We start from the raw sequence: 20,805 nt of genomic DNA, 5'->3' as shown, positions 1-20,805 counted from the left end.
GAAGATGAGATAAGGTACCTGTACATGAATCCTACTCCAGCTATACCAGAGTGCACATTTACTGCACTTATTTTGCATAACTTTTGCACAGTTTTACATTTACTGTCTGGTTTTACATAGCCTTGCGCTTGCAGCACTGTGCTGCAGGTATATTTGCATATTCGAAAGGCTGGATAAACGGTGACATGGTCACTACCTATTTGTCCTAATCACTAATGATAAAGCTGGTCTATTTTTTAAAAGGAAAACTAGCATTCAGCTGGCTAGTCTACTGAAATACAACTCTTTATATTCAGAATTTTCTTTTTACCTAGAAATTATAATGTTCAAGATAATAGCTACTTATGGAAAAAGTATATTTTTATCGCTTCATCCTCTAATAATCACCGAATACAGCTGTCAGAAACAAACAGTGAGACAGAAACATTTTCATTTTACAGTCTGAAAGGCCTTCTGGAAACATAGGCTTATGCTGGAACATTTCTCAGAATATTTCTTTAGATCCATCTGTCAAAGGAAGATATTAAAACAGACGTTCTTTTATCTTTTTGTATATTATGGGCCTAATTTGACAGCTTTTTCTTAAGCGCATTTCCTGTTGTTTTTATTGCCCTTCTGAAGCATAGACAATACCATGTAGGAACACTCCACGGTACATTTATTTACTACTTTTGGCTGACGAAATTTTCCATATCACAATTGCTAGGCTTATGAGCATCAGTATTTAGAAGTACCAACTCCTAAGTGTATTTATGCTGACATACTATCGGCACCAACTCAGAAGCATTTCCACCCCACTCCATCTTATATACTCAAGTCACCCTGCCAAAATTCAAGTTTCTTTCATATTCTGATTAGGTGCTTACTCCATGTCTTTTTTTAGCATCCTTTGTTCATAGATGGATGGATGCAGCAGTGTGTCATCACATTCCTAAAAAGTGCTCAGTCGATTGGGGTGGGAAGGAAGCTGGAAAGCCCTGCCCCCCAAAGCCTTGCTTCTCTACGGCATCAGGGTGTCCTCCCTCCTAAATGGAGCCATACCATCAGCCTGAGTATGTCGCCTCATTTGAACTCCTACATTACATAAAATGAGGAAAGAGGTTTTAATTTATCCAAGAACATCCTCATGAAAGGAGTTTTAAGTCATTTCACCGACTATGAGATCTCAGGCGTGAAACTCTTGTTCAGGCAGAACTATTGATGGGAAGATCCCTATTACAGCTAGAATATTTTTTCTCCTAATAACAATGAAAATCTCACTACATATTGTTACATTTTGAATGAGGTCTTCTATGCAGTAGGGTTTTAATGATCTCACTGTTGCCAAGTTTTGCTTTCAAAATCCCAGTGGAACATTTTTACCAGGCCTATTAGGTAATGCACACAACTTTTGGGCACAAATTCACTATCTCCTATTCAATATCCTCATGCTGGACCTTGCCAATGACACAGATGTTCTTTTTCCATAAATACCATCAACCATGGTCTGGAAGCCATAGTTTCCGTTGTTCTGTTCATCTCTGCTTTGTATGCATGTGTATAGCTGGTAATTACCCTTTAACAAAAACTTTCTGTCTAATTTACCCTCTCTTTAAAATGAAATTTCTGAGGCAAACAGAAGAAAGATCATTCTCTGCTGTGGGCCAGTTTTGACCCTTTTGTAAGCATCAGGAACATCTTTGATATTTAAGATGGGAAATTTTGTATTGTCCCAACAAATTAATAAGGATTTTTTTTTTTTCCCAAATCTCAGAACACATCAATTATACATATTTTGCAATACTTCCTTCTTGTAGACTTATTTCTAATGGGATAGTTCACATTTTGTCAGGCCAGAAGTGGAAATTTGAAAATTCATTAATCTTTCCAGTACTACTTTCCATAGGGCATTAACAACTTTGTATTTTCCAAAGATCTAAAGATCCCAGGGCTGTAATAAATCCATTTGACTCCAAATCAGTTTCATGGAAGTCTTGCCCTAAGAAAAGACGTAAACCTAATCAGGACTGAAATCTGGGCTGACTCTCCAATCCTCAACTAAATGATTGCCGTAGAGTGTCTCAGTTGGGATGGGAGCCTGAGGGAACATCAGGGCTGCCGGCACTATTTAAGGCTCCTGCTGTGAATCCTCTGCCAAGGAGTGGCCAATTCATGCATTTTAGTGGATCCTTTGGTCATTCCTGTTCTACTGTCTCTCTTTCAGTATTGCTTAAGAAACAGTCCTGTAGTAACCAGAAGATTAATGACATCACCTAATTGGTTTTGCTATCCTTAGAGATGATGGGCCAAATTAATCCCTGTTAGAGCTCCATTAATCTTTATGGATTTACACCCAAGATTAATTCATCCCCATGATACTAATCACTTGCTGTGTGGTCTGTGGAAAATCACTTAACTTTGCACATTGGATTTCCATCCCAGCTGGAAAATGGGGGCAATAACTCTGAGTTCAGTGAAGACAAATGCTTCAAGCACTCCTAAGATTGCTTAAAATGGAAGATACTTTTTAATAAAATGCACTTTTTATTTCTGAATATGAGTTTCAGTTTGCACTTGTTTTCTCACTTCTTAATGAAGCGTGAATAGAAATATTTCCCCATGGGGATACGGATGTGGCTGGTATTTATACCAAGTAAAATCTTGGCACCGTAAGCTTGGTGGGAATTTATGTGATTATCCCAGGCCCAGGGTGTCATGCTTCAGGTTTTACAGAAGTCACACGTGTACACACAGAGGTAGAATTTGGCCTTTCTCATTTCTGCCTTGTTCAGGCCAATTTCTACAGCTGTTCCCCAGTGAGAATCTCACTGAAGATAGCCGGAATTTTGCTTAAGTAAGGATTACAGGATTAATCCCTCTATCTCCACTCATGTTTATTTTGGCAGTCATTTAGATCTGAGATCTCCGGAGCTCCCTAGCTCAGGTTCTCTCTATTCTGCTCACCGATACGCATCTAAATGCACCTCTCATGGATTAAAGTAGCAATTGCATTTACCAAGAGGCTTCTATATTTGCAGAAAAATGTTCTGGTAATGCCACCAATTAGATAAAACTGGGACTTCATGCAGATAATACCAAAGAATCTGCTGATAAGGATTGCAGCAATTTACTTTAGCTTGGACCCGTGCTAGAGGTGAATAACAAGCAATCCATCAGTTAGATGACGAAAAGTACACTTGAGTTTTACAACCCATTCCCTTTTGATAACCCCAGGCACTATTACTCAACCAGAAAATATATATTTTGAAATCTGTTCTTCTCCATTTATGCATATTTAATGTATTCAGTTGCCTATATTAGCAAATATACATATAATAAAGAAGTTAAGGGATCAGTTGTTGTAGTCTTTCCTAGTAAGAAACTATATAATAAGATTTAATAATCTTTGCAAAAATGAAGGTGCAGTGTGTTCAGTAAATAAATAATTTTTATAGTGTTTTGACATTTATTTGGTACAGCTTCTTTGAGTGATTTACAAATTGCAATGTAAGAGCAAGTATTTTTCAGCTATACATTTTATTTTACAGCTAGTATTAGTTATTACTTCTTAATTCTAGAAATATAAAAACTGTTTTACCTACTTACTGGAATTCCAACAGACATGCTAAATATACACTGAAATCATCGTCAATTATTTATTTGAGTTGGCAAGGAAAAATATTTTTAAAGTTTAATGAAGCCAGCAGTGGTACACAGTTTCATGTTGCTGAGCAACAATACTGGTGGCCAGTATTTTTAAGGTAAATGAATACAGTATAATCATGTTGATGCCTCAGGGCTCCGTCGTACCTCCCATAGTAAAACTCAGGGGAGCAGGATCAAAGGGCGCAGCGGACTGCTTCAGCTCACTGAATCTCTCATGAAGAAGCAGCGGCTTGCAGGTCAGGAAGGGAAGCTTGAGGACAGCCCCCAAACTCCACAGGTCCCAGAAACCCACGGGGAAGGAAGGTCTCACCTCCTTCAGGGCAGAAACGATTGAAGGATTTGAGTAAATTGAAGGGGAAGCTTGAGAGGGATGTAGGAAAAAAATTGAATGCTATAGACACAGTAGTTAATCTGGCGCTTCTCAGAGTTCAAGGATAAAGAGATGTTAAACGAAGTAAAAGGCAGAACATAAATTTGATTAAAAGAAAGGGTTTTGCATAATTGATCTGTGGGACTAACTGCATCAGAGTGCTACTGAGGCCAAAAGCATAAAGAATTTGGAGAATGACTAGCACTAATACAGGTCATGCAATCATCATTAGCTGGAAGAAGTAGATTTTTCTTTTAAGGAAGGAAAAAAATAATTAAATACATACATACATACATACATGCATACATATATATATTTGCTTCCTGGGACTAAATAACTACATAGGAAAACCGGGGAGAAAATTCTCCTATTTTGTAAATGCCTGTTGTGTGGCAAGCTGAAGCCCATCTGGTACTGGGCCAGCCAGGGCCCAGGTCTGGGTTAGGCTGGTCGTTCCCGTTCATGTAATGTTCTGCAGGAATGCCTCCCCACAGGATGGCTCTTGCCTTGGGCTACTTCCTTTGTAGTTGGGCCAAATCCCAATCCAATGGGACGAGGGTCAGTGAAAAGAGAGACTTCGTACAGAGGCTTCCACAAGCCTCTGTGGCTTTGCAAGTGACACGAGAAGCCTTCCCACTTGGAAAGGCCACGGAAGTCGTACGCTGACTTGCCGAGTCTGTCCAAACATGTCCCTTACTGATAAACGCAGTTCCAGCCACACAGCGGTCCCGTGGGGAAAGGTGCAGGGCTGGAAGGAGCAGAGCACAGCACCGCCGTTTCCTTCGCTGCCAGCTCCTGTTTCCCCCTGATAAAAGAGGGGCTGAAAACATGCAGGACTGCAGCTCATTATTTATTAACCGTGTTCCCCAATAAACACATTGGTGCAAAGCAGTACCGGATTATCATCCTCCATTCGTGCGTATTTTTGAAAAGTGTACTCTGTGCCTACTGGGAATTATGTTTTTGAACGTTCCTTTTTCTGTACTCTCTGAGTCATATTCCCATCATTCCTATACCTCACAATATTTTCCCATTGCCATAGTGACTGCCTGTGAGGAAGGCGCAGCCGAGTAACTTCAAACTGAACCCAAATTGCCTATACCAGACCGGACCTCTGCTTGAGTTTCTTTTACATCAAGCAGGCGGTATGAACCAAATAGTACTTTTTATTTTTAAGAGAATCATAGTTCCCTTCTGACACAGAGATGATATTGTCACCTGTCTGACCTAAAAGTCCTCCCACCACATCATCCCAGTTGGTCTGATCCAAAATCTTCCGAGCAGGTCTGACTCCCTCAGCTTCAGGGAGTGAGACAGTGACTCCACACCTGGATTCTCACAGAGCAGCTAAATGAATTGAATTGCAATACTAAAGTATGTGTTGCTCACTTGCATTTGTGTGCGTGTGTGTGTCTCCCCCGCCCCTTCTGTTGAATTCCTTAAACTTCGAAAGAGTTTGGACCAAGTCCGCGTTTCTGAACACCTCCCTCTGTTGGACACAGATCCAAATGTCACAGCTTTCTCAAATGTCACACTATTACACCTCAGCAGAATGGCAAACTGGAATTTCATAACTGTGAAGACATAATTTTAAACTTTGTGGTTTAGGTTCTGGAATACATAAAAGATTAATAGATTTTATGAATTTGAATGTGTATCTTAGGTAACACAAAGTCAAATTTCTCTTGTAGAAATGACTTTTGTTAGCGCTGTGAAGGGCAAGCCCAGAAAGTAGACGGTCTAGTCTTCAAGGTTAATGACCATTTTCAATGCCTGTCTAGGAGACTGTGCCTCTAAGAAATAAATCATATTAGATTATCACTCTTTTATGAGGGAAAGGGAGGACAGTTTGTACAAGACGCCTTTACATGTAGGTGTCTGTGAATGCAGAGAAAAGAGAGGCATAAATGCCTTTCATCTCATACGAGGGAATAACATAAACAGACCTAAACATTCGTTTCTGTCCCTAGCAGTACTTTGTGATATGAAGACAAAAACAGGCTGAGCTCACTTTAAAATATTTTCAGATGTGCTGATTACAGACGCTGAGGAGCATCAAACCCAGAGAGAGCTCTCCTTTCTGTAGGTGTACGTGTTTGTTTGCTGAACTGCAATTAGACGCTTTTAACTGAAAGCAAATACTGCAGTCAGTGCAAATAGCCTTTTTACTTCATCATCTTGTCCATATGAGCACTATAGGAGTGGATCCAAAAGACGGAACAGAGCAGAAAAATGAAATCCCAGACATCCCACGTATTGTTTTGGAAGCGGACAGTGAGGACACCTCAGTCCTAATGCCGACTCAGGCTTTTGGCATTTCACTATTGCAACAGTGATAGTGATTTTTTGCCAAGTTTTGTCTCTGCTTTGTATCTTCTCATAAGAGGGAAAGGGGCATTAGCTCATTTTATAACGAGCACTAGTGGACTGCCATTGCTTCGTGTTGACCTGACCTGACACACAGTGAGAAGAAAGGCTGATCCTCCATCACTAGCCCCCCGAATAGTAGCACCATACACGAGTGCTCAGAAAAGTGACTTGATTTTTTTGTATATCAACTTTATTTTCTGGTATGATTAACTAAACTGGTTTTTTCATCAGCTGCTCTTAGGGGTGGTAGGAATATATTGCCAATGACTTAAATGGGGGCAAGATTTGATCTCCTCAGAACAGAAAAATGGAGTTATGTCCTAATTTATATTACTCAAGCCTGAAAGCAACTGAGAGAGATTTTGTAAGTAAAGCGGGATTATTTGAGGCACTCCAGCCAATTACTTGTGAACCTCACGTGAGAAGAACAACAGCAAAATGCCCATGGAAGTGGGCTGCAGCTACTCCTCCACAGAAACCTTAATGGGCTAGACAATAAATCAGTGAGGTGGATCTCAGGAAATCAAGGCTGGAAAAGACCTTGAGAGTTCATCTAGTCAATCTGACCCAAGGTAGGACCAGCTATATCACATCAAACAGGACATATATTTGTCTAAAAGGACCTTAGAGATGTTCCACGGATGTTCTGTAACTTCCCCAGGCAACTTATCCTGGTACCTTACTGCCCTTACAGTTGGAAAGATTTTTTATTCTAATGTCTAACCTGAATGAGAATCTTTCTTGATACAATTTAAACTGGACTTAATGCTCCAGCTGAGGCGTTATCAATGCTGAATAGGGTGGAACGGTTTCTTCATACATTGTCAGGATGCTGCTTGCCTTTTCCACTCTGCATAACATAGCTGACTCAATGTTTGGTTTGTGGTCTATTTCCTAACCAGTTATTACCCACCTTCCAGCAGATAATTCCTGTCTAAATGTAGTCCCTTGTACTGGTCCTTAGTACATTTTATCTTGCTTTTACAGAGAGTTCCTTCAAGCTGCCAAGATCTTTTTTTAAATTTTAATCTGCCTATTGACTAGCATACTTGCAGAGCTCCCAAGCTGTCACCTGTGCATTTACTAAGTGTGTCCTCTGCTCCCTTTTTCAGTCACTAATGAAAATGTGGAATATAATGCGACTAAGGACAAAACCATGCAGAATTATGTTTCATACATCCTTCTATTTTGTGTCACTTTTTAGGTATAATTACCTGAACAGTCTTACACCTGTGAGAACAGGTGTAGCAGGGTCAGGAAGGCTGTGTTTCCTTATTTGCTTATGAGAGGCTCATGGGTGTGCAAAAAGGCTTACTGAAGTTGAGTTACATGACACCAACTGCCTTTCCCCTCCCACAGCACAATGCAGTCATAGAAAGAACTGGACTGGTTTGACAGACTTTGTTCTTACAACTAAAGCTGAATGCTACCTACTTCCCCTTTATCTTCTAGGCACTTATAAATAGGTTGTTTAAGAAGTCCCAGATTTTTGGGGGGGATTAAAGTCAACCAGATGGAATCAATAATCTCCTAGTTCCTTTTTTGCCCATTTTAAAGACAGGCACCATGCTTTCTTATTTCTGATCCTCTGACACCCTGAATATCTAGTCACTCAGAGACAGCAACTACCCATCATTTGATCAGTCTGCTCTTTAAGCATCATAGGATGAAGGTAACAAATCTAGCTACTTTGAAAAAAAAATACCTGAATACAGTGGAGCCATGAGATGAATCAAACTGCAGAACTAATTGATCCTAGTAACAGTCATATATTTGCTAGGTTAATATTCAGCTGGATCAGTTCCCCCATCGAGGTCTCTGCACACCCTTACAAATCACGGCAGCAGCGGGCTGCAGGAGGGCAGCGAGGAGGTGGGAACGGAGTGGAGCAGGGAGGGCGTAATGACATTTTTTAGCAACAGCACTGGCTTAACACGTTTGTTGAAATACAGCTTTAATGAAGACAGATACAAAAAAGTCATTAATCACTTGTACCTTCCCCGTGTCGTCTGTCGATAGTTGTCTCACACCCCTGCGTAGTGGAACAGCACTCCCCTGGCCGCCTTCAAACGCATTTGTAGAATGACATCTTGTTACCTCACTGACCCTGCTTGCATCTTGTTTTGTGCTTCTTTCTGATTTTACCTCAGCATACTTTGCTGTTCATCTATACTTATCCTCAATAGTTCAATCACTTTTCACGTACTTTCTTCTGGTCAGGTCAGAAAGGGGCTTGTGAAGAAGCCAGGGATTGTATTACTATATTTCCTCTCCTCCTGCTACACTGGGATAACTTGAGTTTCTGAGCTCCAAGGGAAAACATGCAGGGATGGAAAAACCCTGAGTTTCAGTCTTCGCATGCCATATTTCCTAATTTCACACGGAAGGAAATGGTGAATGAATGACAGAGCAAACATTCTTCATCAGATGAATGGAAAAAGTACAAAATGCTAAATCATATCCAGACTCTCCCCTAATTGTATTACTTGAATACGATGTAACCCAGAGCAGGACATAGCCCATGGAGGGCAGGAGCAAGAGAGAAAAGGACATTTTTTCTGCAGTCCTCCAGCAGGGCAGAGCTGAATGTAAACAGCTATTTTGCTCTGCTTCTAGTCTCTAATTGCATCATTTTCCACAAGTTCACATGTATGATAGCTGAAAATCATGAGTCATATGTGGTCTTTTCCAGCATAAATTATTATTTACTCCTTATCCTTGGATGGTCACCAAATGACATTTGAAATAGTGAAGTTGCCAAGATGTCCTTTTACACAGTCTTATATGGGTTTTGTTTAAAACATCTTACTGTATGAAATGAATGCTGACAACTTCTTTGAAATGCATTTTTTTCTTAATTGGTCATATGATGCTAAATTGTATCAATATTGATAAGCTTTTTTTTCCTGCTGAAGAAATTGCTGAGTAAGAAAATAGCTGCTGATGTCTTGAAATAAAAGATGTCATGAAAGAATGAGGAGATGTTATAAATGTGTAAATCTGAAAAATCTGGATCCAGAGCTTTGACTTCACCAAAAACCTGTTCAGTTGAATGAAGCCTCGGATAAGCACTAAGCAGCTAGCTAGGTTATGTGGAATTATTTCTGTATATAGCACCATAAAGCTATATAAGACCTTTTCTAACAAATTAAAAGTAACGAAATCGAGACTCCAGCTGAAGCTGATGGTGCTCTGCAAGGTTGCAGCAGATGAAGACTTGGTCCTTGGCCTATTCAACCCATCCCTTAGTCTAGGGGGACTCATTAGCCTTCATGTGGGAATATTTGTCCGAAGAGATGGTTTGGAGAAAAGATGCAAAATTCTTCATTGCAAGATTTCTCAGACATCTGTAAAATACACCACAAGCTGGTTATGGCCAAAACATTAATTGAACAGCTACTGATGTGTAAAAAAGCTGTTTAAGAGGACGAATGCGAAGGAAAAGGCAGCAGGCCCCTGTGAGGCAGGGCTGTGGGCTGATGTTCAGAGTGAGATCCTAGCTTGGACTGCACGGTGGTCACGCAGTGTCCCTTGGCAACCTCCAGCCCTTCATCAGCCAGTGCACGCTGCAGGGGTTTTATCTTCTTAATTCTTTCGTTCATGGCTGCATCTGCTTGTATAATTTACGGCACACAATACATATTTTTCTTTTGAGATTCATTCTATTCTTTACTCCAGCATTTATTCTGTCGGAAAGTGGTGGGACAGGGAGGGGTTATCTGGCATCAAAAAGCTGAAAAGAACTTGTCGTCTTGCCCTTTTTTCCTTGAATTATGGCTGCGCTAATGACAAAATCCTTTTAGTTTCCCTCCTTCCCCTTATCCATAGCTCTGGTTTTCTCTTGCTTCTTTGAAAGCTTGAGTGAGAAACGTCAGGTGGTGAAATACTTAAGACTTAAAGAGTTGCATCAGGAAGGATTTTTAAAATTAGGTGACTTGGTATCCGAAACAAACGCACGATTGTTCTTCATGCTTGGATGGCTGGCAGCCAGGAGGCAGGGCCTGGGCTATTTCTCAGGGCTTTATTCAGACACTGTCAGTATTGCCCCTATTGCTTTTTCCTCTGTCCAGGACTCCCTTGAATGCCACCACCAAAGCGAAGAATGCCACGCATGGCTTCCCCTGAGGAGGATTAGTAATCCTACACCTTGCACTGGCTGGCAGAGGTGTTTTAAGAACAGCCAGCATTCTTTTCCCAAAAGCCAAATATTTTATTCCTGTATGGACCTGATCCTGCAATTTAAACCCTGATATCTATTCATGTTCCTGGGCAATTCAGTGAAAGCTTCTTTGGTTCAACCACTTACTTACTTTGTTGCATTTTATTTCTTAAGTTTTGTATGTTAAAAGAAGATGAAAAGTAAAATTTATCTAAATTTCTGGATACACATGCTATGAATCTGTGGGAAGAAATTACTTTGAGAAATTTACATGTAACACAAAATTTCTTTGAGCACATTGTGGGCCTTGGGGATTGTACAGCCCAGAACAAAAAAGTTTATTCGAAGCCAAATTCTGTTCCAAAGTAAATAAAAAAGTTTAATTCAAAACAAAACTATAGTTGCCCACAAAAATAAAAGCTACAGCCCATGCTGGAAATTAGTGTAAAGTAATGTTGAAAACTGTAGGAAAGGCTTGTTCCCTATTGCTTTTTTCTTGAGCTTAGATTAGCTGATGATTTAACTGTTTTCTTCCATCCCCAGGTTGTGTCCTGGGATCTTGTACTGTGAAAGCAGAAATGGGCTGAGGCAGCAAAAGCAGCGGAGGGATGAAGGTCTCGATGTAGGTGGTCTTGGGCTCTGGCAGATATCAAAGGAATCTGTGAGTGTAGTGGGCTGAATTTCCTGCATATCCCTTCTAGGTCATCCTGCCTTCCACCCTCTCACTCCTCCACCAGCTTGGGAAAAGCTCATGGAAATTCAATGAGTTTGAACCGGTGGATTTTCTATTGTCCCCTGCAGAAATAACCCACACCATACGAATGGAATATTCTTCTTTCTCCCCCTACCTCTTTTAACAGGAGATGGATAAGCAACACATTAAGATAGGTTAGCTGAGGCGGTAAATGGGCATATGTGATGGCAGGAGTTAAGATTACATCTAACCTCTGCAACTGCTTTCGATGAGTTGTTTAGTCACGCAAATTAGCTTTTCCAATAAACCCCTAACTAAAAGCAAGCATGACATAGAAAATCACTAAAAAACCTGCAGTATTTTTTCCAATTACCTCTCAAGACACTTGCCATAGTTCATTTTCCATATCTGGGCAAATTTCCAGTAACATAAATTACCAGTTTTAGCTCTTATTGCAAATGTAGAAAGTGACATAAATGAGATCGGCTAGCCCCTTCTAACATTAATATATTGAACGGATGTGGTGCTTCATTGTACACATACATTTTTATGTGTGCTTTATTATTTACATGGCTGACAGTATATTTTCCTAGTATGCATCGCTTCCCATGAGATGCCCTTAATTGTGCAGGATCCTGAAAACAGTGAAACAGTGACATGGGAAGATGGGAAATTATGAATACCAGGTCTGATAAGGCACAAGTTTAAACCACTGTTCTACTGACCAAAGAGTGTAAGAAATAGTGCTGAGATACCTCCCTCTGTTCACAGGCACTGTGGGTATCTGTTTGCAGAGTAGAGAGACTTCTCTCTCACAGTGTAGCTGACATATATCCTTTGGACATATATCCTGTTTACTGCTTCTGGGTTTTATACATTCTTGTAAATTGCTACAGTCGAATTCTCAGTCTAAAAATGGAACAGAATGACTATTTTAGTACCACTTTGTTAAAAAAACGGAAATTTTTGTGTACACCTTAAATGATCGATTTGCTATGCTGTTATTTAAGTAGCATTCAAAAAATGTATCTACATTATGGCTTGCTCTAGTCCTTTTCTTCTGCAATATAATTCAGAAGGCACAGATTTATATTGTTGTGGCTTTGTATAAACCAGATATTCAATTCTAACAAAGCATGACTTAAATATATGCATAAAATAGACCTCTGGAATATTTATTGTCATGGTAACATCTTTATAATCATAACACAAAACCTAAAAAAAAAATAAATAAAATATCATCAATAATCTCAGCCACGTGCAGGAGGACTGTCTATGTGGTGCTAGCCACACAAAAACATCCCTTTTTCATACGCCCTGAAAGTGTTTCTTAATGCCTACATGCCCGGGGCTCCCCGAGGCTTCGGTGGGTGCGGAAAAGCTCCTTCTGCTGGGAGGGAATTCCCCACGGGGAGTGATACAGGCCTGTGGGGATGACCCTCCCGGCTGGTGAACTGCACCAAAGCTATTGTATGGGAAACCAGAGAAGCAGCTCTACCAGGAGGTAGGATTCTTGCCCCTGAACACGTAGGTCCTAAAGAACTCTGCTACTAGAAGCTTTCAGCCTCCATTTAGGGCTGAAGCCACCAAAAATAAGATTGCAGAGCTAAGCTAGAATTGAAAACTTTTAAGGAGTAATTTTGAGGAGTGAAAGGATCATTTCCTCATGTGATGCTATCCATCATTGCGCCTCTTCACATCAATCTCTGAGTATTAATATCTCAGAAATGCTGTTCCCACCAGCACAGATTGCACAGAAGGTTGAAAAGGAATGGCATTCCTGTGTATCATCTGTACTGTATTCTGCTTCTCATCAGTTTAGTATCATAATGTTACATGTGAGGGTGTAACAAGTCTGCAGTTGGCCATTACATGCACCGAAGTGCATTGAACCCAACTTGTTAGGGGACCTTATAAAAATAAAGGTATTTCTACTGCAGGCACTATGCTTGACAGCATTTCATAATAAACCATACAAGTAATACATTCAGTGTTTGCAGACAAGTCAGTCTAATGGTTAGTGCACTTAACTGGTAGTTATTCTGGTTTGATTCTGTCACTGACTTCTTCGCATGACTTGGGCTGTGCCGCGTTTTCCCTCTCATTTTCCAAATAAGTAAAATAAAGACAACATTTAGTTAAAAAGGGTGGTGCAAGTCTGAAAGCACCAGCGTTTGCTGAGCAGCCTCCCATCTTTGAATGGGAAGTGTCACAGATGTACAAAGCATTATTCTTTTCATCTTCAAAGCCTTCTCTTTGTATTTAAACATTAATCAATCTGCAAAGCAATATTTTTTTTCCCCTGGACATTATGATTAAGAATATTCTTATTAATTATAGGGAAAACTCCACAATTCCAATATATGTCATTGAAAACAACATGATGTATACAGACACATTGCAACATATTTTCATTTGGATTGTAAAACATGCATACCTTTGATGATTTCATCCCACATTTGTTATATTTTATTTTTAATGTGCTCAGACTGTGCTGGCATAATGGTGATCCTCCCCTTATACCCCATCTTTCCCACATGCATGAAGCATGCTTTGTAGTGACATTCATGAAGACCCCTGCTGTGGTTGAAACGCTGGAGTCCTGCTATTTAGAATGAACAATTATTCCAGCGGTTGAAGTGTTTTGATAAAGAAGACTGGGCGGTAAGGCACTTCTTCCTTTCCTACACCACAGTAGGAGAGGAAATCCTTATTTGAGCCTATGATAGGACCCTGGCAGAGAACCCCACTCTAATACCTGGAGATAGTCTAGCAGTGAGGAAAAAACACTTCTGAAGAATGAAGACAATTTATTCACTGCATGAAATTCTCTTAAAATACCCAAACAATCTCTGCTGCTGCTTGCTGAAGAGAAAGGGCAAATTAAAAAAAAAAAAAAAATCTATCTAAATCAGGATTTCAGCAGACTTTAGGCAGCTAAACCCAAAACTTAACCCCAGAGCCCCCCTCTGCTAAATGCTGCTCTCATCCTCAAAGTGCCTAAAACCCAGATGCTGGTTCTTCCTTCCCTGAGGCTCCCGTGGTGCGTAGCCAGCTGCTGCTGCTGCTGCTGCTGCTGCTGGGCATCGCGGCTGCCCAGCGCTGGCCCCCGGCTCCTGCTGAAGCACCGCAAACTCCAGCGTTGAGGCAGAGCACCGTGCCCGTGTGCTCCAACGCCAGCTTTCAGACTGCCTAACTCCCAGTGCCGGTGACAAACAGCTGGAAGAGGTGCCCATTTCTTCAGTTTTGAACGAGCGATAGATGATTCGGGGAGAAGCACATGCGCGATGCCTTGTGTTTTGGGTTGTAGTCTGGGGCCAGGCACCAAGTGTTGCAGCGCTTCTTCAGTTTTTTAATGGATGAAGCCTCGACGCACAGAGGAAAGGCAAAACTTGAGCAAACATGCAATTTAAAATCTTCCACGCTCAAGCAGAGACCGACTGCTACATTAAGACAGGCTGTAAATGGTGAAATGGACTCTTATGGCTTAAATGGAAACACAGTGAGCTACAGAACCGAGCTCAACTCCTCAGCTCCCTTTGATCACACCGCAGTAAATGTGACCTATCCAATGATTGCTAAAGAGCTTGAGGGGCTCTTCAAAAGTTAGTCACAGTGAAATAGATGCTACGATTATATCCGCTGATAAATTTTAGTGAAACCAGCACATTTGCTGATGGTGGTGGATGCTTTGCCCAATGAAGATTTCTCTAGTTACAAAATATGTTCAGTGTGCACAGTGGCCATCCAAGCTTTGCTGATCCGTTCTGCGGATGTGCATTGCACTGACCTGAAAGAAAAACCTTCCAGTCTCCATGCAGAACTGAGCCTTCCCCTCTGCAAAGAAGGGCCCGCTACACCTGATGCATTAGCAGCTCTGCACTGCAGGCTTTGCCAACGAGATCCAAATCCCAGTGCCCTTCCCGTACCGAGTGCCATCTCATTCCCTGAACGATCCTGCCGAAGGGAACAGCATTGAGCAGAGAGCCAGGTGCCAGGACTGAAGGGCAGACTGTCCAAGCTGGTGAAAACACCCTGACACTGTCAAATGACGGAGCCACAGAAATGACCCAGAAGGGAAAGTCCCTCTTCAAAACTCCTTCTCTACTTGCCAGGTGAAACGTGCTCGTATTGGGCTTCTCTCAACATTATTGCTAAATGTAAACAGCGCAGGGATAAGATTTATATAATCAGTGTCTGCTATTTTAGTGGATTTTAAGAGGATACTGTAACTCAGCTTTGTTTCATATTGACATGGTGACTAGGACAACTCGCTCTTGACTTGAGAGTATCGTTAGCTCTAACATCATATTATAATGCTATACAATTCTATACTATTGAGAGTTATGAACTACAATACTTCTGATATGAATCTGCTGCAGGGTATTTTTTTTTATTAGTAATGCAAAAGAAACAGAAATATAAAAGGAAAGGGAATACATAAACCAGCAAAATTATTTGACTATAGCCTGTCAACAAGGAGTGAAAGCAAGGCTTCTTTGTCCTGAAATTGGAGTATTCACTCCTGAAAATTCAGCTAGGGATGGGTAAAAGCTCTTTTGTTCTCACTTACTAGTCATTTGTATTACACTACTCAATACAAATGAAACTTAAATCATTAGTTACAAAATACACCTTTCAAAAATGTAACATCATACAGAGTTTCTGACACAGCCACCAAGAAGCGTGCACAGATGCACAGTAACAAATCCCCTCCAGATCCATCAGTCCTGCTATATTGCTCAGGATGCCACATTCCCAGCTATATGATTTCCCATTTTTGAATGCACTAGCTTGGATCTGTACAAATGATTAAAGCTATAGTTTACTAAAAATGGACAAGAAGTATTTTCGTTGCTTTGTCGTACCCGCAGAATTCCCAGAGACACATTGGTGCATCTTTCGGATCATTGTCCCATTGTTCCCCCAGCCAGACAGAATTTCATTTTGTGCCTGGTGGTGTAGTTTAGTGTAATAAGACTGTAACAGGTCTCGAAATCATTGCAATTAAATTATGAAACTGTTTTCCTTTTCTAACCCTTGCCCTCAGAATATAATGGCATCATAACAGCGTCTAAAGACTGGAGCTGAGATCATTTTCTGTCACATCACTGAGCTGATTTGCAGTGTGGTGAGCTGACAGGCTTCCCTGACACCTTCACAACTAATTTCAGTGGGTGATCTATTGTAAGGTTTTACGTGTTGTATCTTCCTTTAACGATGTCGCGTTCAGATCAGGCTTAGATTTGAGTTTCTAAGTGACTTTTAATTTCCGCTCTCCGAAATGGAGCTGCATTGCCCTTTTTTGTCCTTTCTTCTGCTTGGGCAGATGTCATAAAAGTTTTAAGGCATTTACTTCTCTTTGCATCACTCTCATATTGACATTTTTTACTACAGACATAATACTTTTAGATAGCACAGATTTCATAGATTTATTTGCCAAAACTTGCACATCTGAAGGAGGTATAGGTTAAGCTAACATTGACATCTTACGGTGAGCACACTGCTGGTGCTGAAACTGTCTCTAGCTGGTGGAAAATTAGCGTATTAAAACATTTCTCAACCTCAAAAAGAATAACCTAATCACAGCAATGTTTTAAAATGAAGGAAATTCTTAGTTAAAATTTGTATTAAAAATGAGCTTCATTGTTCTATTACTGTAACTCATCTGCCAAAACCCCCATGCATATATGTGTTTCTGTGTGTAATTTTTTTTAGAATATGGAATCTTTGAAAAGTTTGATGACTTATGAATGAAAAGGTCATGAGAAAACTTGAGGGCTCTGTTAATTTTAAAGATGAGGAAGAATCACGGCTCATTTAAAACATTAAGAAAATCTATTGTCTTTAGTATTTTTGAAGTAATTTTCTCTTCCAAGAATTTTTTTTTAAATAAAATTAAATCATTACAAAATTCTGTTATTTTATAGCCCACAGCTATAAAATGCAGTTGGTTTTGTCAGATACAAGTTAAGCACCATCAGGCTGGGTAAGCTCTTGTGTTGATGACTTGTACTCCACTGATATTGGCAGTGGCAATTCAGGAGGGAACACTTTTCACTCCGCTTTAATACGGAACTTGTATCTCTGCCTAATTTTATAGCTTATTTTTGTGTTAGCACTACCATGGTTTACCAGTTGGTGGAAAGACTCATATATACCAAACCCGTGTCTGTAAGTGGATCCACATGCTGGAACTGCCCTGCAAAAAGCTCCTGAAAGGACTGAGACTTGAAGACACGCTTTGTGAAGTGCTTTGGCATTTCTCAAGATCAAAGTTGCTATAGATACGCAATGCACTATTTTTCTTGTGTCCCTTGAGGAGCTTGAAATAAAAATGCCTTTCACTGGACACTTCAACATCCCTAGCATAGAAATTGAAGCCCGTAAGGTATAAAATAATTTTACAGTTTTGTCCCACTACCCTCATCTCCCCATGACTGGATGTTATAAACATAACTAGATAAAAATATTAAAAAGCTGAAATTATTATAGTATCCTATATCGGAACAGCGTGTAGTATTCTTCAGACTAAATAGTTAAAACCGTATAAAATGACAGAAATTACACCACGTATCTTTCTTTGTAAGAGAGCACAAATCACAGTATCATCACCCTGACAAGTCTGTCCTGCAGCCAGTCGAATCGCCGCTGGACTCAGCGGAGCACAGAAGGTGCAATGACACGCAGGCTGCGCCTTCAGTGGAGGCAGCCCGAGGAGCGTCAGAGCAACCAGCAATAGGCAGTTACTGCAGCAAGGAGGGATGCCGAGGCTATATCCGGCTGACAGGCTGCCCCAACACTTACTGCAAAACTTCTGCCTTCAATTCAGGAATACTGCGATCTGTAACCCTTTGCACGGCCGTACTTCTGGCTTAATCCTCTGAGCCACTCGGCGGGTACTTCCCTCCGCAGGGACGGGAGGTGGCTCTGCTCCTCTTTCCCTCGCCCCGATCGGGACACCGGTCAGGCGGGAGGCAGGGCCCCTCGCCGCGGCACGGGGAACCGGGGCTCGCCCCTTTTTCAGACGAGGGCCGGGTTTCGGCAGCGCAGGGGCGGCCTGACCCGGCGCGGGGGCTCGGCGGGGCCGCCGAGGAGAAATGGCCGCGCCGGCCCCGCGCTTGCCGAAAGACGTGGCTCCTCGCTCGCCCTCCCGCCCCGGGGTCCCCCCCAACTCTCCCCGCTCGAGCCAGCGGCGCCCCGGGCCTCACCCCTGCGCTGTCCCCGGCCCTCCCGCCGCCCGCCCAGCGCCTCCCTTCCCGCGAGATCCCGCCGGCCGCGCTCCGACAGGGCTCCGCCGCCGCCGCGGCGCTGGGATCTCCCCTCCGCCTGCGAGCTGCGGGGCGGAGGCTGCGCCGCTCGCCGGGGAGCCGCAGGACGAGCCGCCGCCGAGCGGCGGAACAGCCCCGCGGTCGGTGCGGGGAGAGGGGACAAATGCGAGGGGAGAAGGGCGAGGGGAGCGCCCCCCCCCCCGCTGCTCCCCCCTCGCCACCGCGCCGTGACGGCGCCCCGCCCCTCTCCGCCCCGCCCCGCGGGTCTACCCCCGCGCCTCAGCGGCGGAGCGGAGCGGCCGCCGCCCCAGCCGCGGCGGAGTGAATGGGTTGCCATGGCAACTGAGTGAGGCAGGCAGCAGGCCGCCGCGGCCCCAGCCGCCTCCGCTCCTCAGCGTGTGGGCGAGGAGGTAGCGGGCGGCCGCCGGGACAGCCGAGGGGAGGCCGGGAGCGCAGCGGCAGGATGGAGGACGGCTTCTCCAGCTACAGCAGCCTCTACGACACCTCCTCGCTGCTCCAGTTCTGCAACGGTAAGGGCGGGGGCCGCCTCCCACGGCAGCCCCCGGGGAGCGGCGGGGTCCCGGCGCCCCGGCGGGGCGGAGACGGAGGCCGGCGCGGGGAAGGCAGCGCCGGGAGCGGGCCTGCCTGAGGCTGTCGGCGGCGTCTCCGCCGCCCAGGGCCGCCCAGCTCCGCAGTGTAACTCGGGGAGAAGAGGAGGAGGGAGGAAACTTCACCCCCCTCAGACTCCCCCGTTACACAGCGGGAAACCTGCCAGCCCTCTGCGCCGGGGTGCCTCTGTGAGGAACTTCTCCTGCACCTCCTTCACGGGAATATGTATAGATATGTGTGCGTATGTGTATATTTTGTGTACGTATTATGTATATGCATCTGTATCTGCCTCAAAGGCAGAGCTGGTGGCTCAAGCGATCACCCACCGCTGCGTGTCTCCGCTGCGCGTATGCCAACGTACATATATATATATATACGTGCATACGGCCGAGCTGTGACCGCACGTATGTGACCGTGAGGCGCGCAGTGGCACGCAGGGCGGTGAGAGCCGTCCCGGCGGCGCGGTGCGGCCGGGGCAGGTGTCCTTCCGCCCCCCTGCCCGCGCCCCGCGGCGGTGCCTCCCGCAGAGCTCACCCAGCGGCTCCCCACACCAGCGAAGGACAGTTTTTAGGTGTCGTACGCCTGTGTGGAGTTAAGGTAGTTGGCCTGCACTTAGTGATTTTTCTTTCTGTTGTTTTTTAAGGTAGGGGTTAGTGGGGCGGTGGCGTCACCTGGGTGGCAGTGTGATAGGGGAGCTGCTGGGCTGCAGTGACAGGACATACAAAAACAAGAAAGAAGGAGGTATCCTCAGAGGAGATATTTGGAGATTGGCCTGCATAGTGTCTGGGATTATTCAACTAGCTGGTGTTTACTGTTATTTGGGGGGAAATAAATCTGGTGTCCTAAATGTTACAAAGAGTTCTTCATGGTAAACTTTAAGTTCAGAATACCTTATTTTGATTCTGTCTAGTTAGTGCTTTCTAGCAGCAAAATTGTGAGCATTCGTAATCTCATTTCATTGAAAATTGATTTGTGAGTCTCTTACTCCTCCAGATTTTAGTAGTGGTCTGGCTTTCTACTGCTATCTGAACAGCTGGAGTCAGGTTCATGTTGAATTGCTTCATGACAGCAACTGCATCAAACATAGCTGCCTCTTCTCTTGGAAGAAATGAACATGATAAATTTTACATTATTTTCTTTGTGGTGTGGCGCAAGAAAGGGACAGGTTAGCAGCAAATTCTGATATGCGTGAACCTTGAGACTGTGGGAGCAGTTTTTCAGGGCATGAGTTGTGCGTGTGGGCTATGCATTGTGTGGTGACGCCGTATTCTCAGAGCTCTTTAGGAGAGAAAACTATGACTGTGTACGGGGTTGTACGCTAATAGCAGATGCCTGTTTTGCCTAAACTTAAAAAAATATTTATTTTAAGTATTTTAAAAAAGAAAACACACAGCAATGTATTTCAAAGTTTAACTCATTTATAAGCAAGCTGTCTTCCTACCAAAATCCCTGGGCTTTGCTTTACAGTGTTTGTGATAGTAGCATACATATGGGAACAGTAGGAGTAGCAGCACTTTCTGAATAGTTTGAACAGGCAGAGTAGCTTATTTCTGAGAACTGTCACTCATGTTGATTTTGTAACTCTGAACACCTATTATACATGATGGAAATAAGCCATATGTATTTATGCTGTACATAGGTTTTAAAATCTTAGTTAATCCTTAAGTATTATGCTCTAGAATGCGTT

At 42.9% G+C, this 20,805-nt stretch overlaps 1 protein-coding gene across 7 annotated transcripts in view; it reads left to right on the top strand.

Moving 5' to 3' along the window:
• The window catches only part of EML1 (EMAP like 1), a 131,319-nt gene that overhangs the window by 27,230 nt on the left and 83,284 nt on the right, over positions 1–20,805 (top strand). For 5 of the 7 annotated variants that reach the window (XM_075753560.1, XM_075753559.1, XM_075753557.1 and 2 more), the window contains exon 1: positions 18,800–19,039. The exons of the other annotated variants lie outside the window; for them this stretch is intronic. In XM_075753560.1, the coding sequence (XP_075609675.1) occupies positions 18,973–19,039 (67 nt within the window). In that variant the 5' untranslated portion in view covers positions 18,800–18,972. Of the gene's footprint in view, positions 1–18,799; positions 19,040–20,805 lie in introns of those variants that run through there. 7 annotated transcript variants of the gene reach the window in all.

Source organism: Balearica regulorum, chromosome 5, assembly GCF_011004875.1.
Source record: "Balearica regulorum gibbericeps isolate bBalReg1 chromosome 5, bBalReg1.pri, whole genome shotgun sequence".
Taxonomy (NCBI): Eukaryota; Metazoa; Chordata; class Aves; order Gruiformes; family Gruidae; genus Balearica; species Balearica regulorum.
Note: the sequence above shows the minus strand (reverse complement) of the source record. Positions and strands in the feature narration are given on the sequence as shown.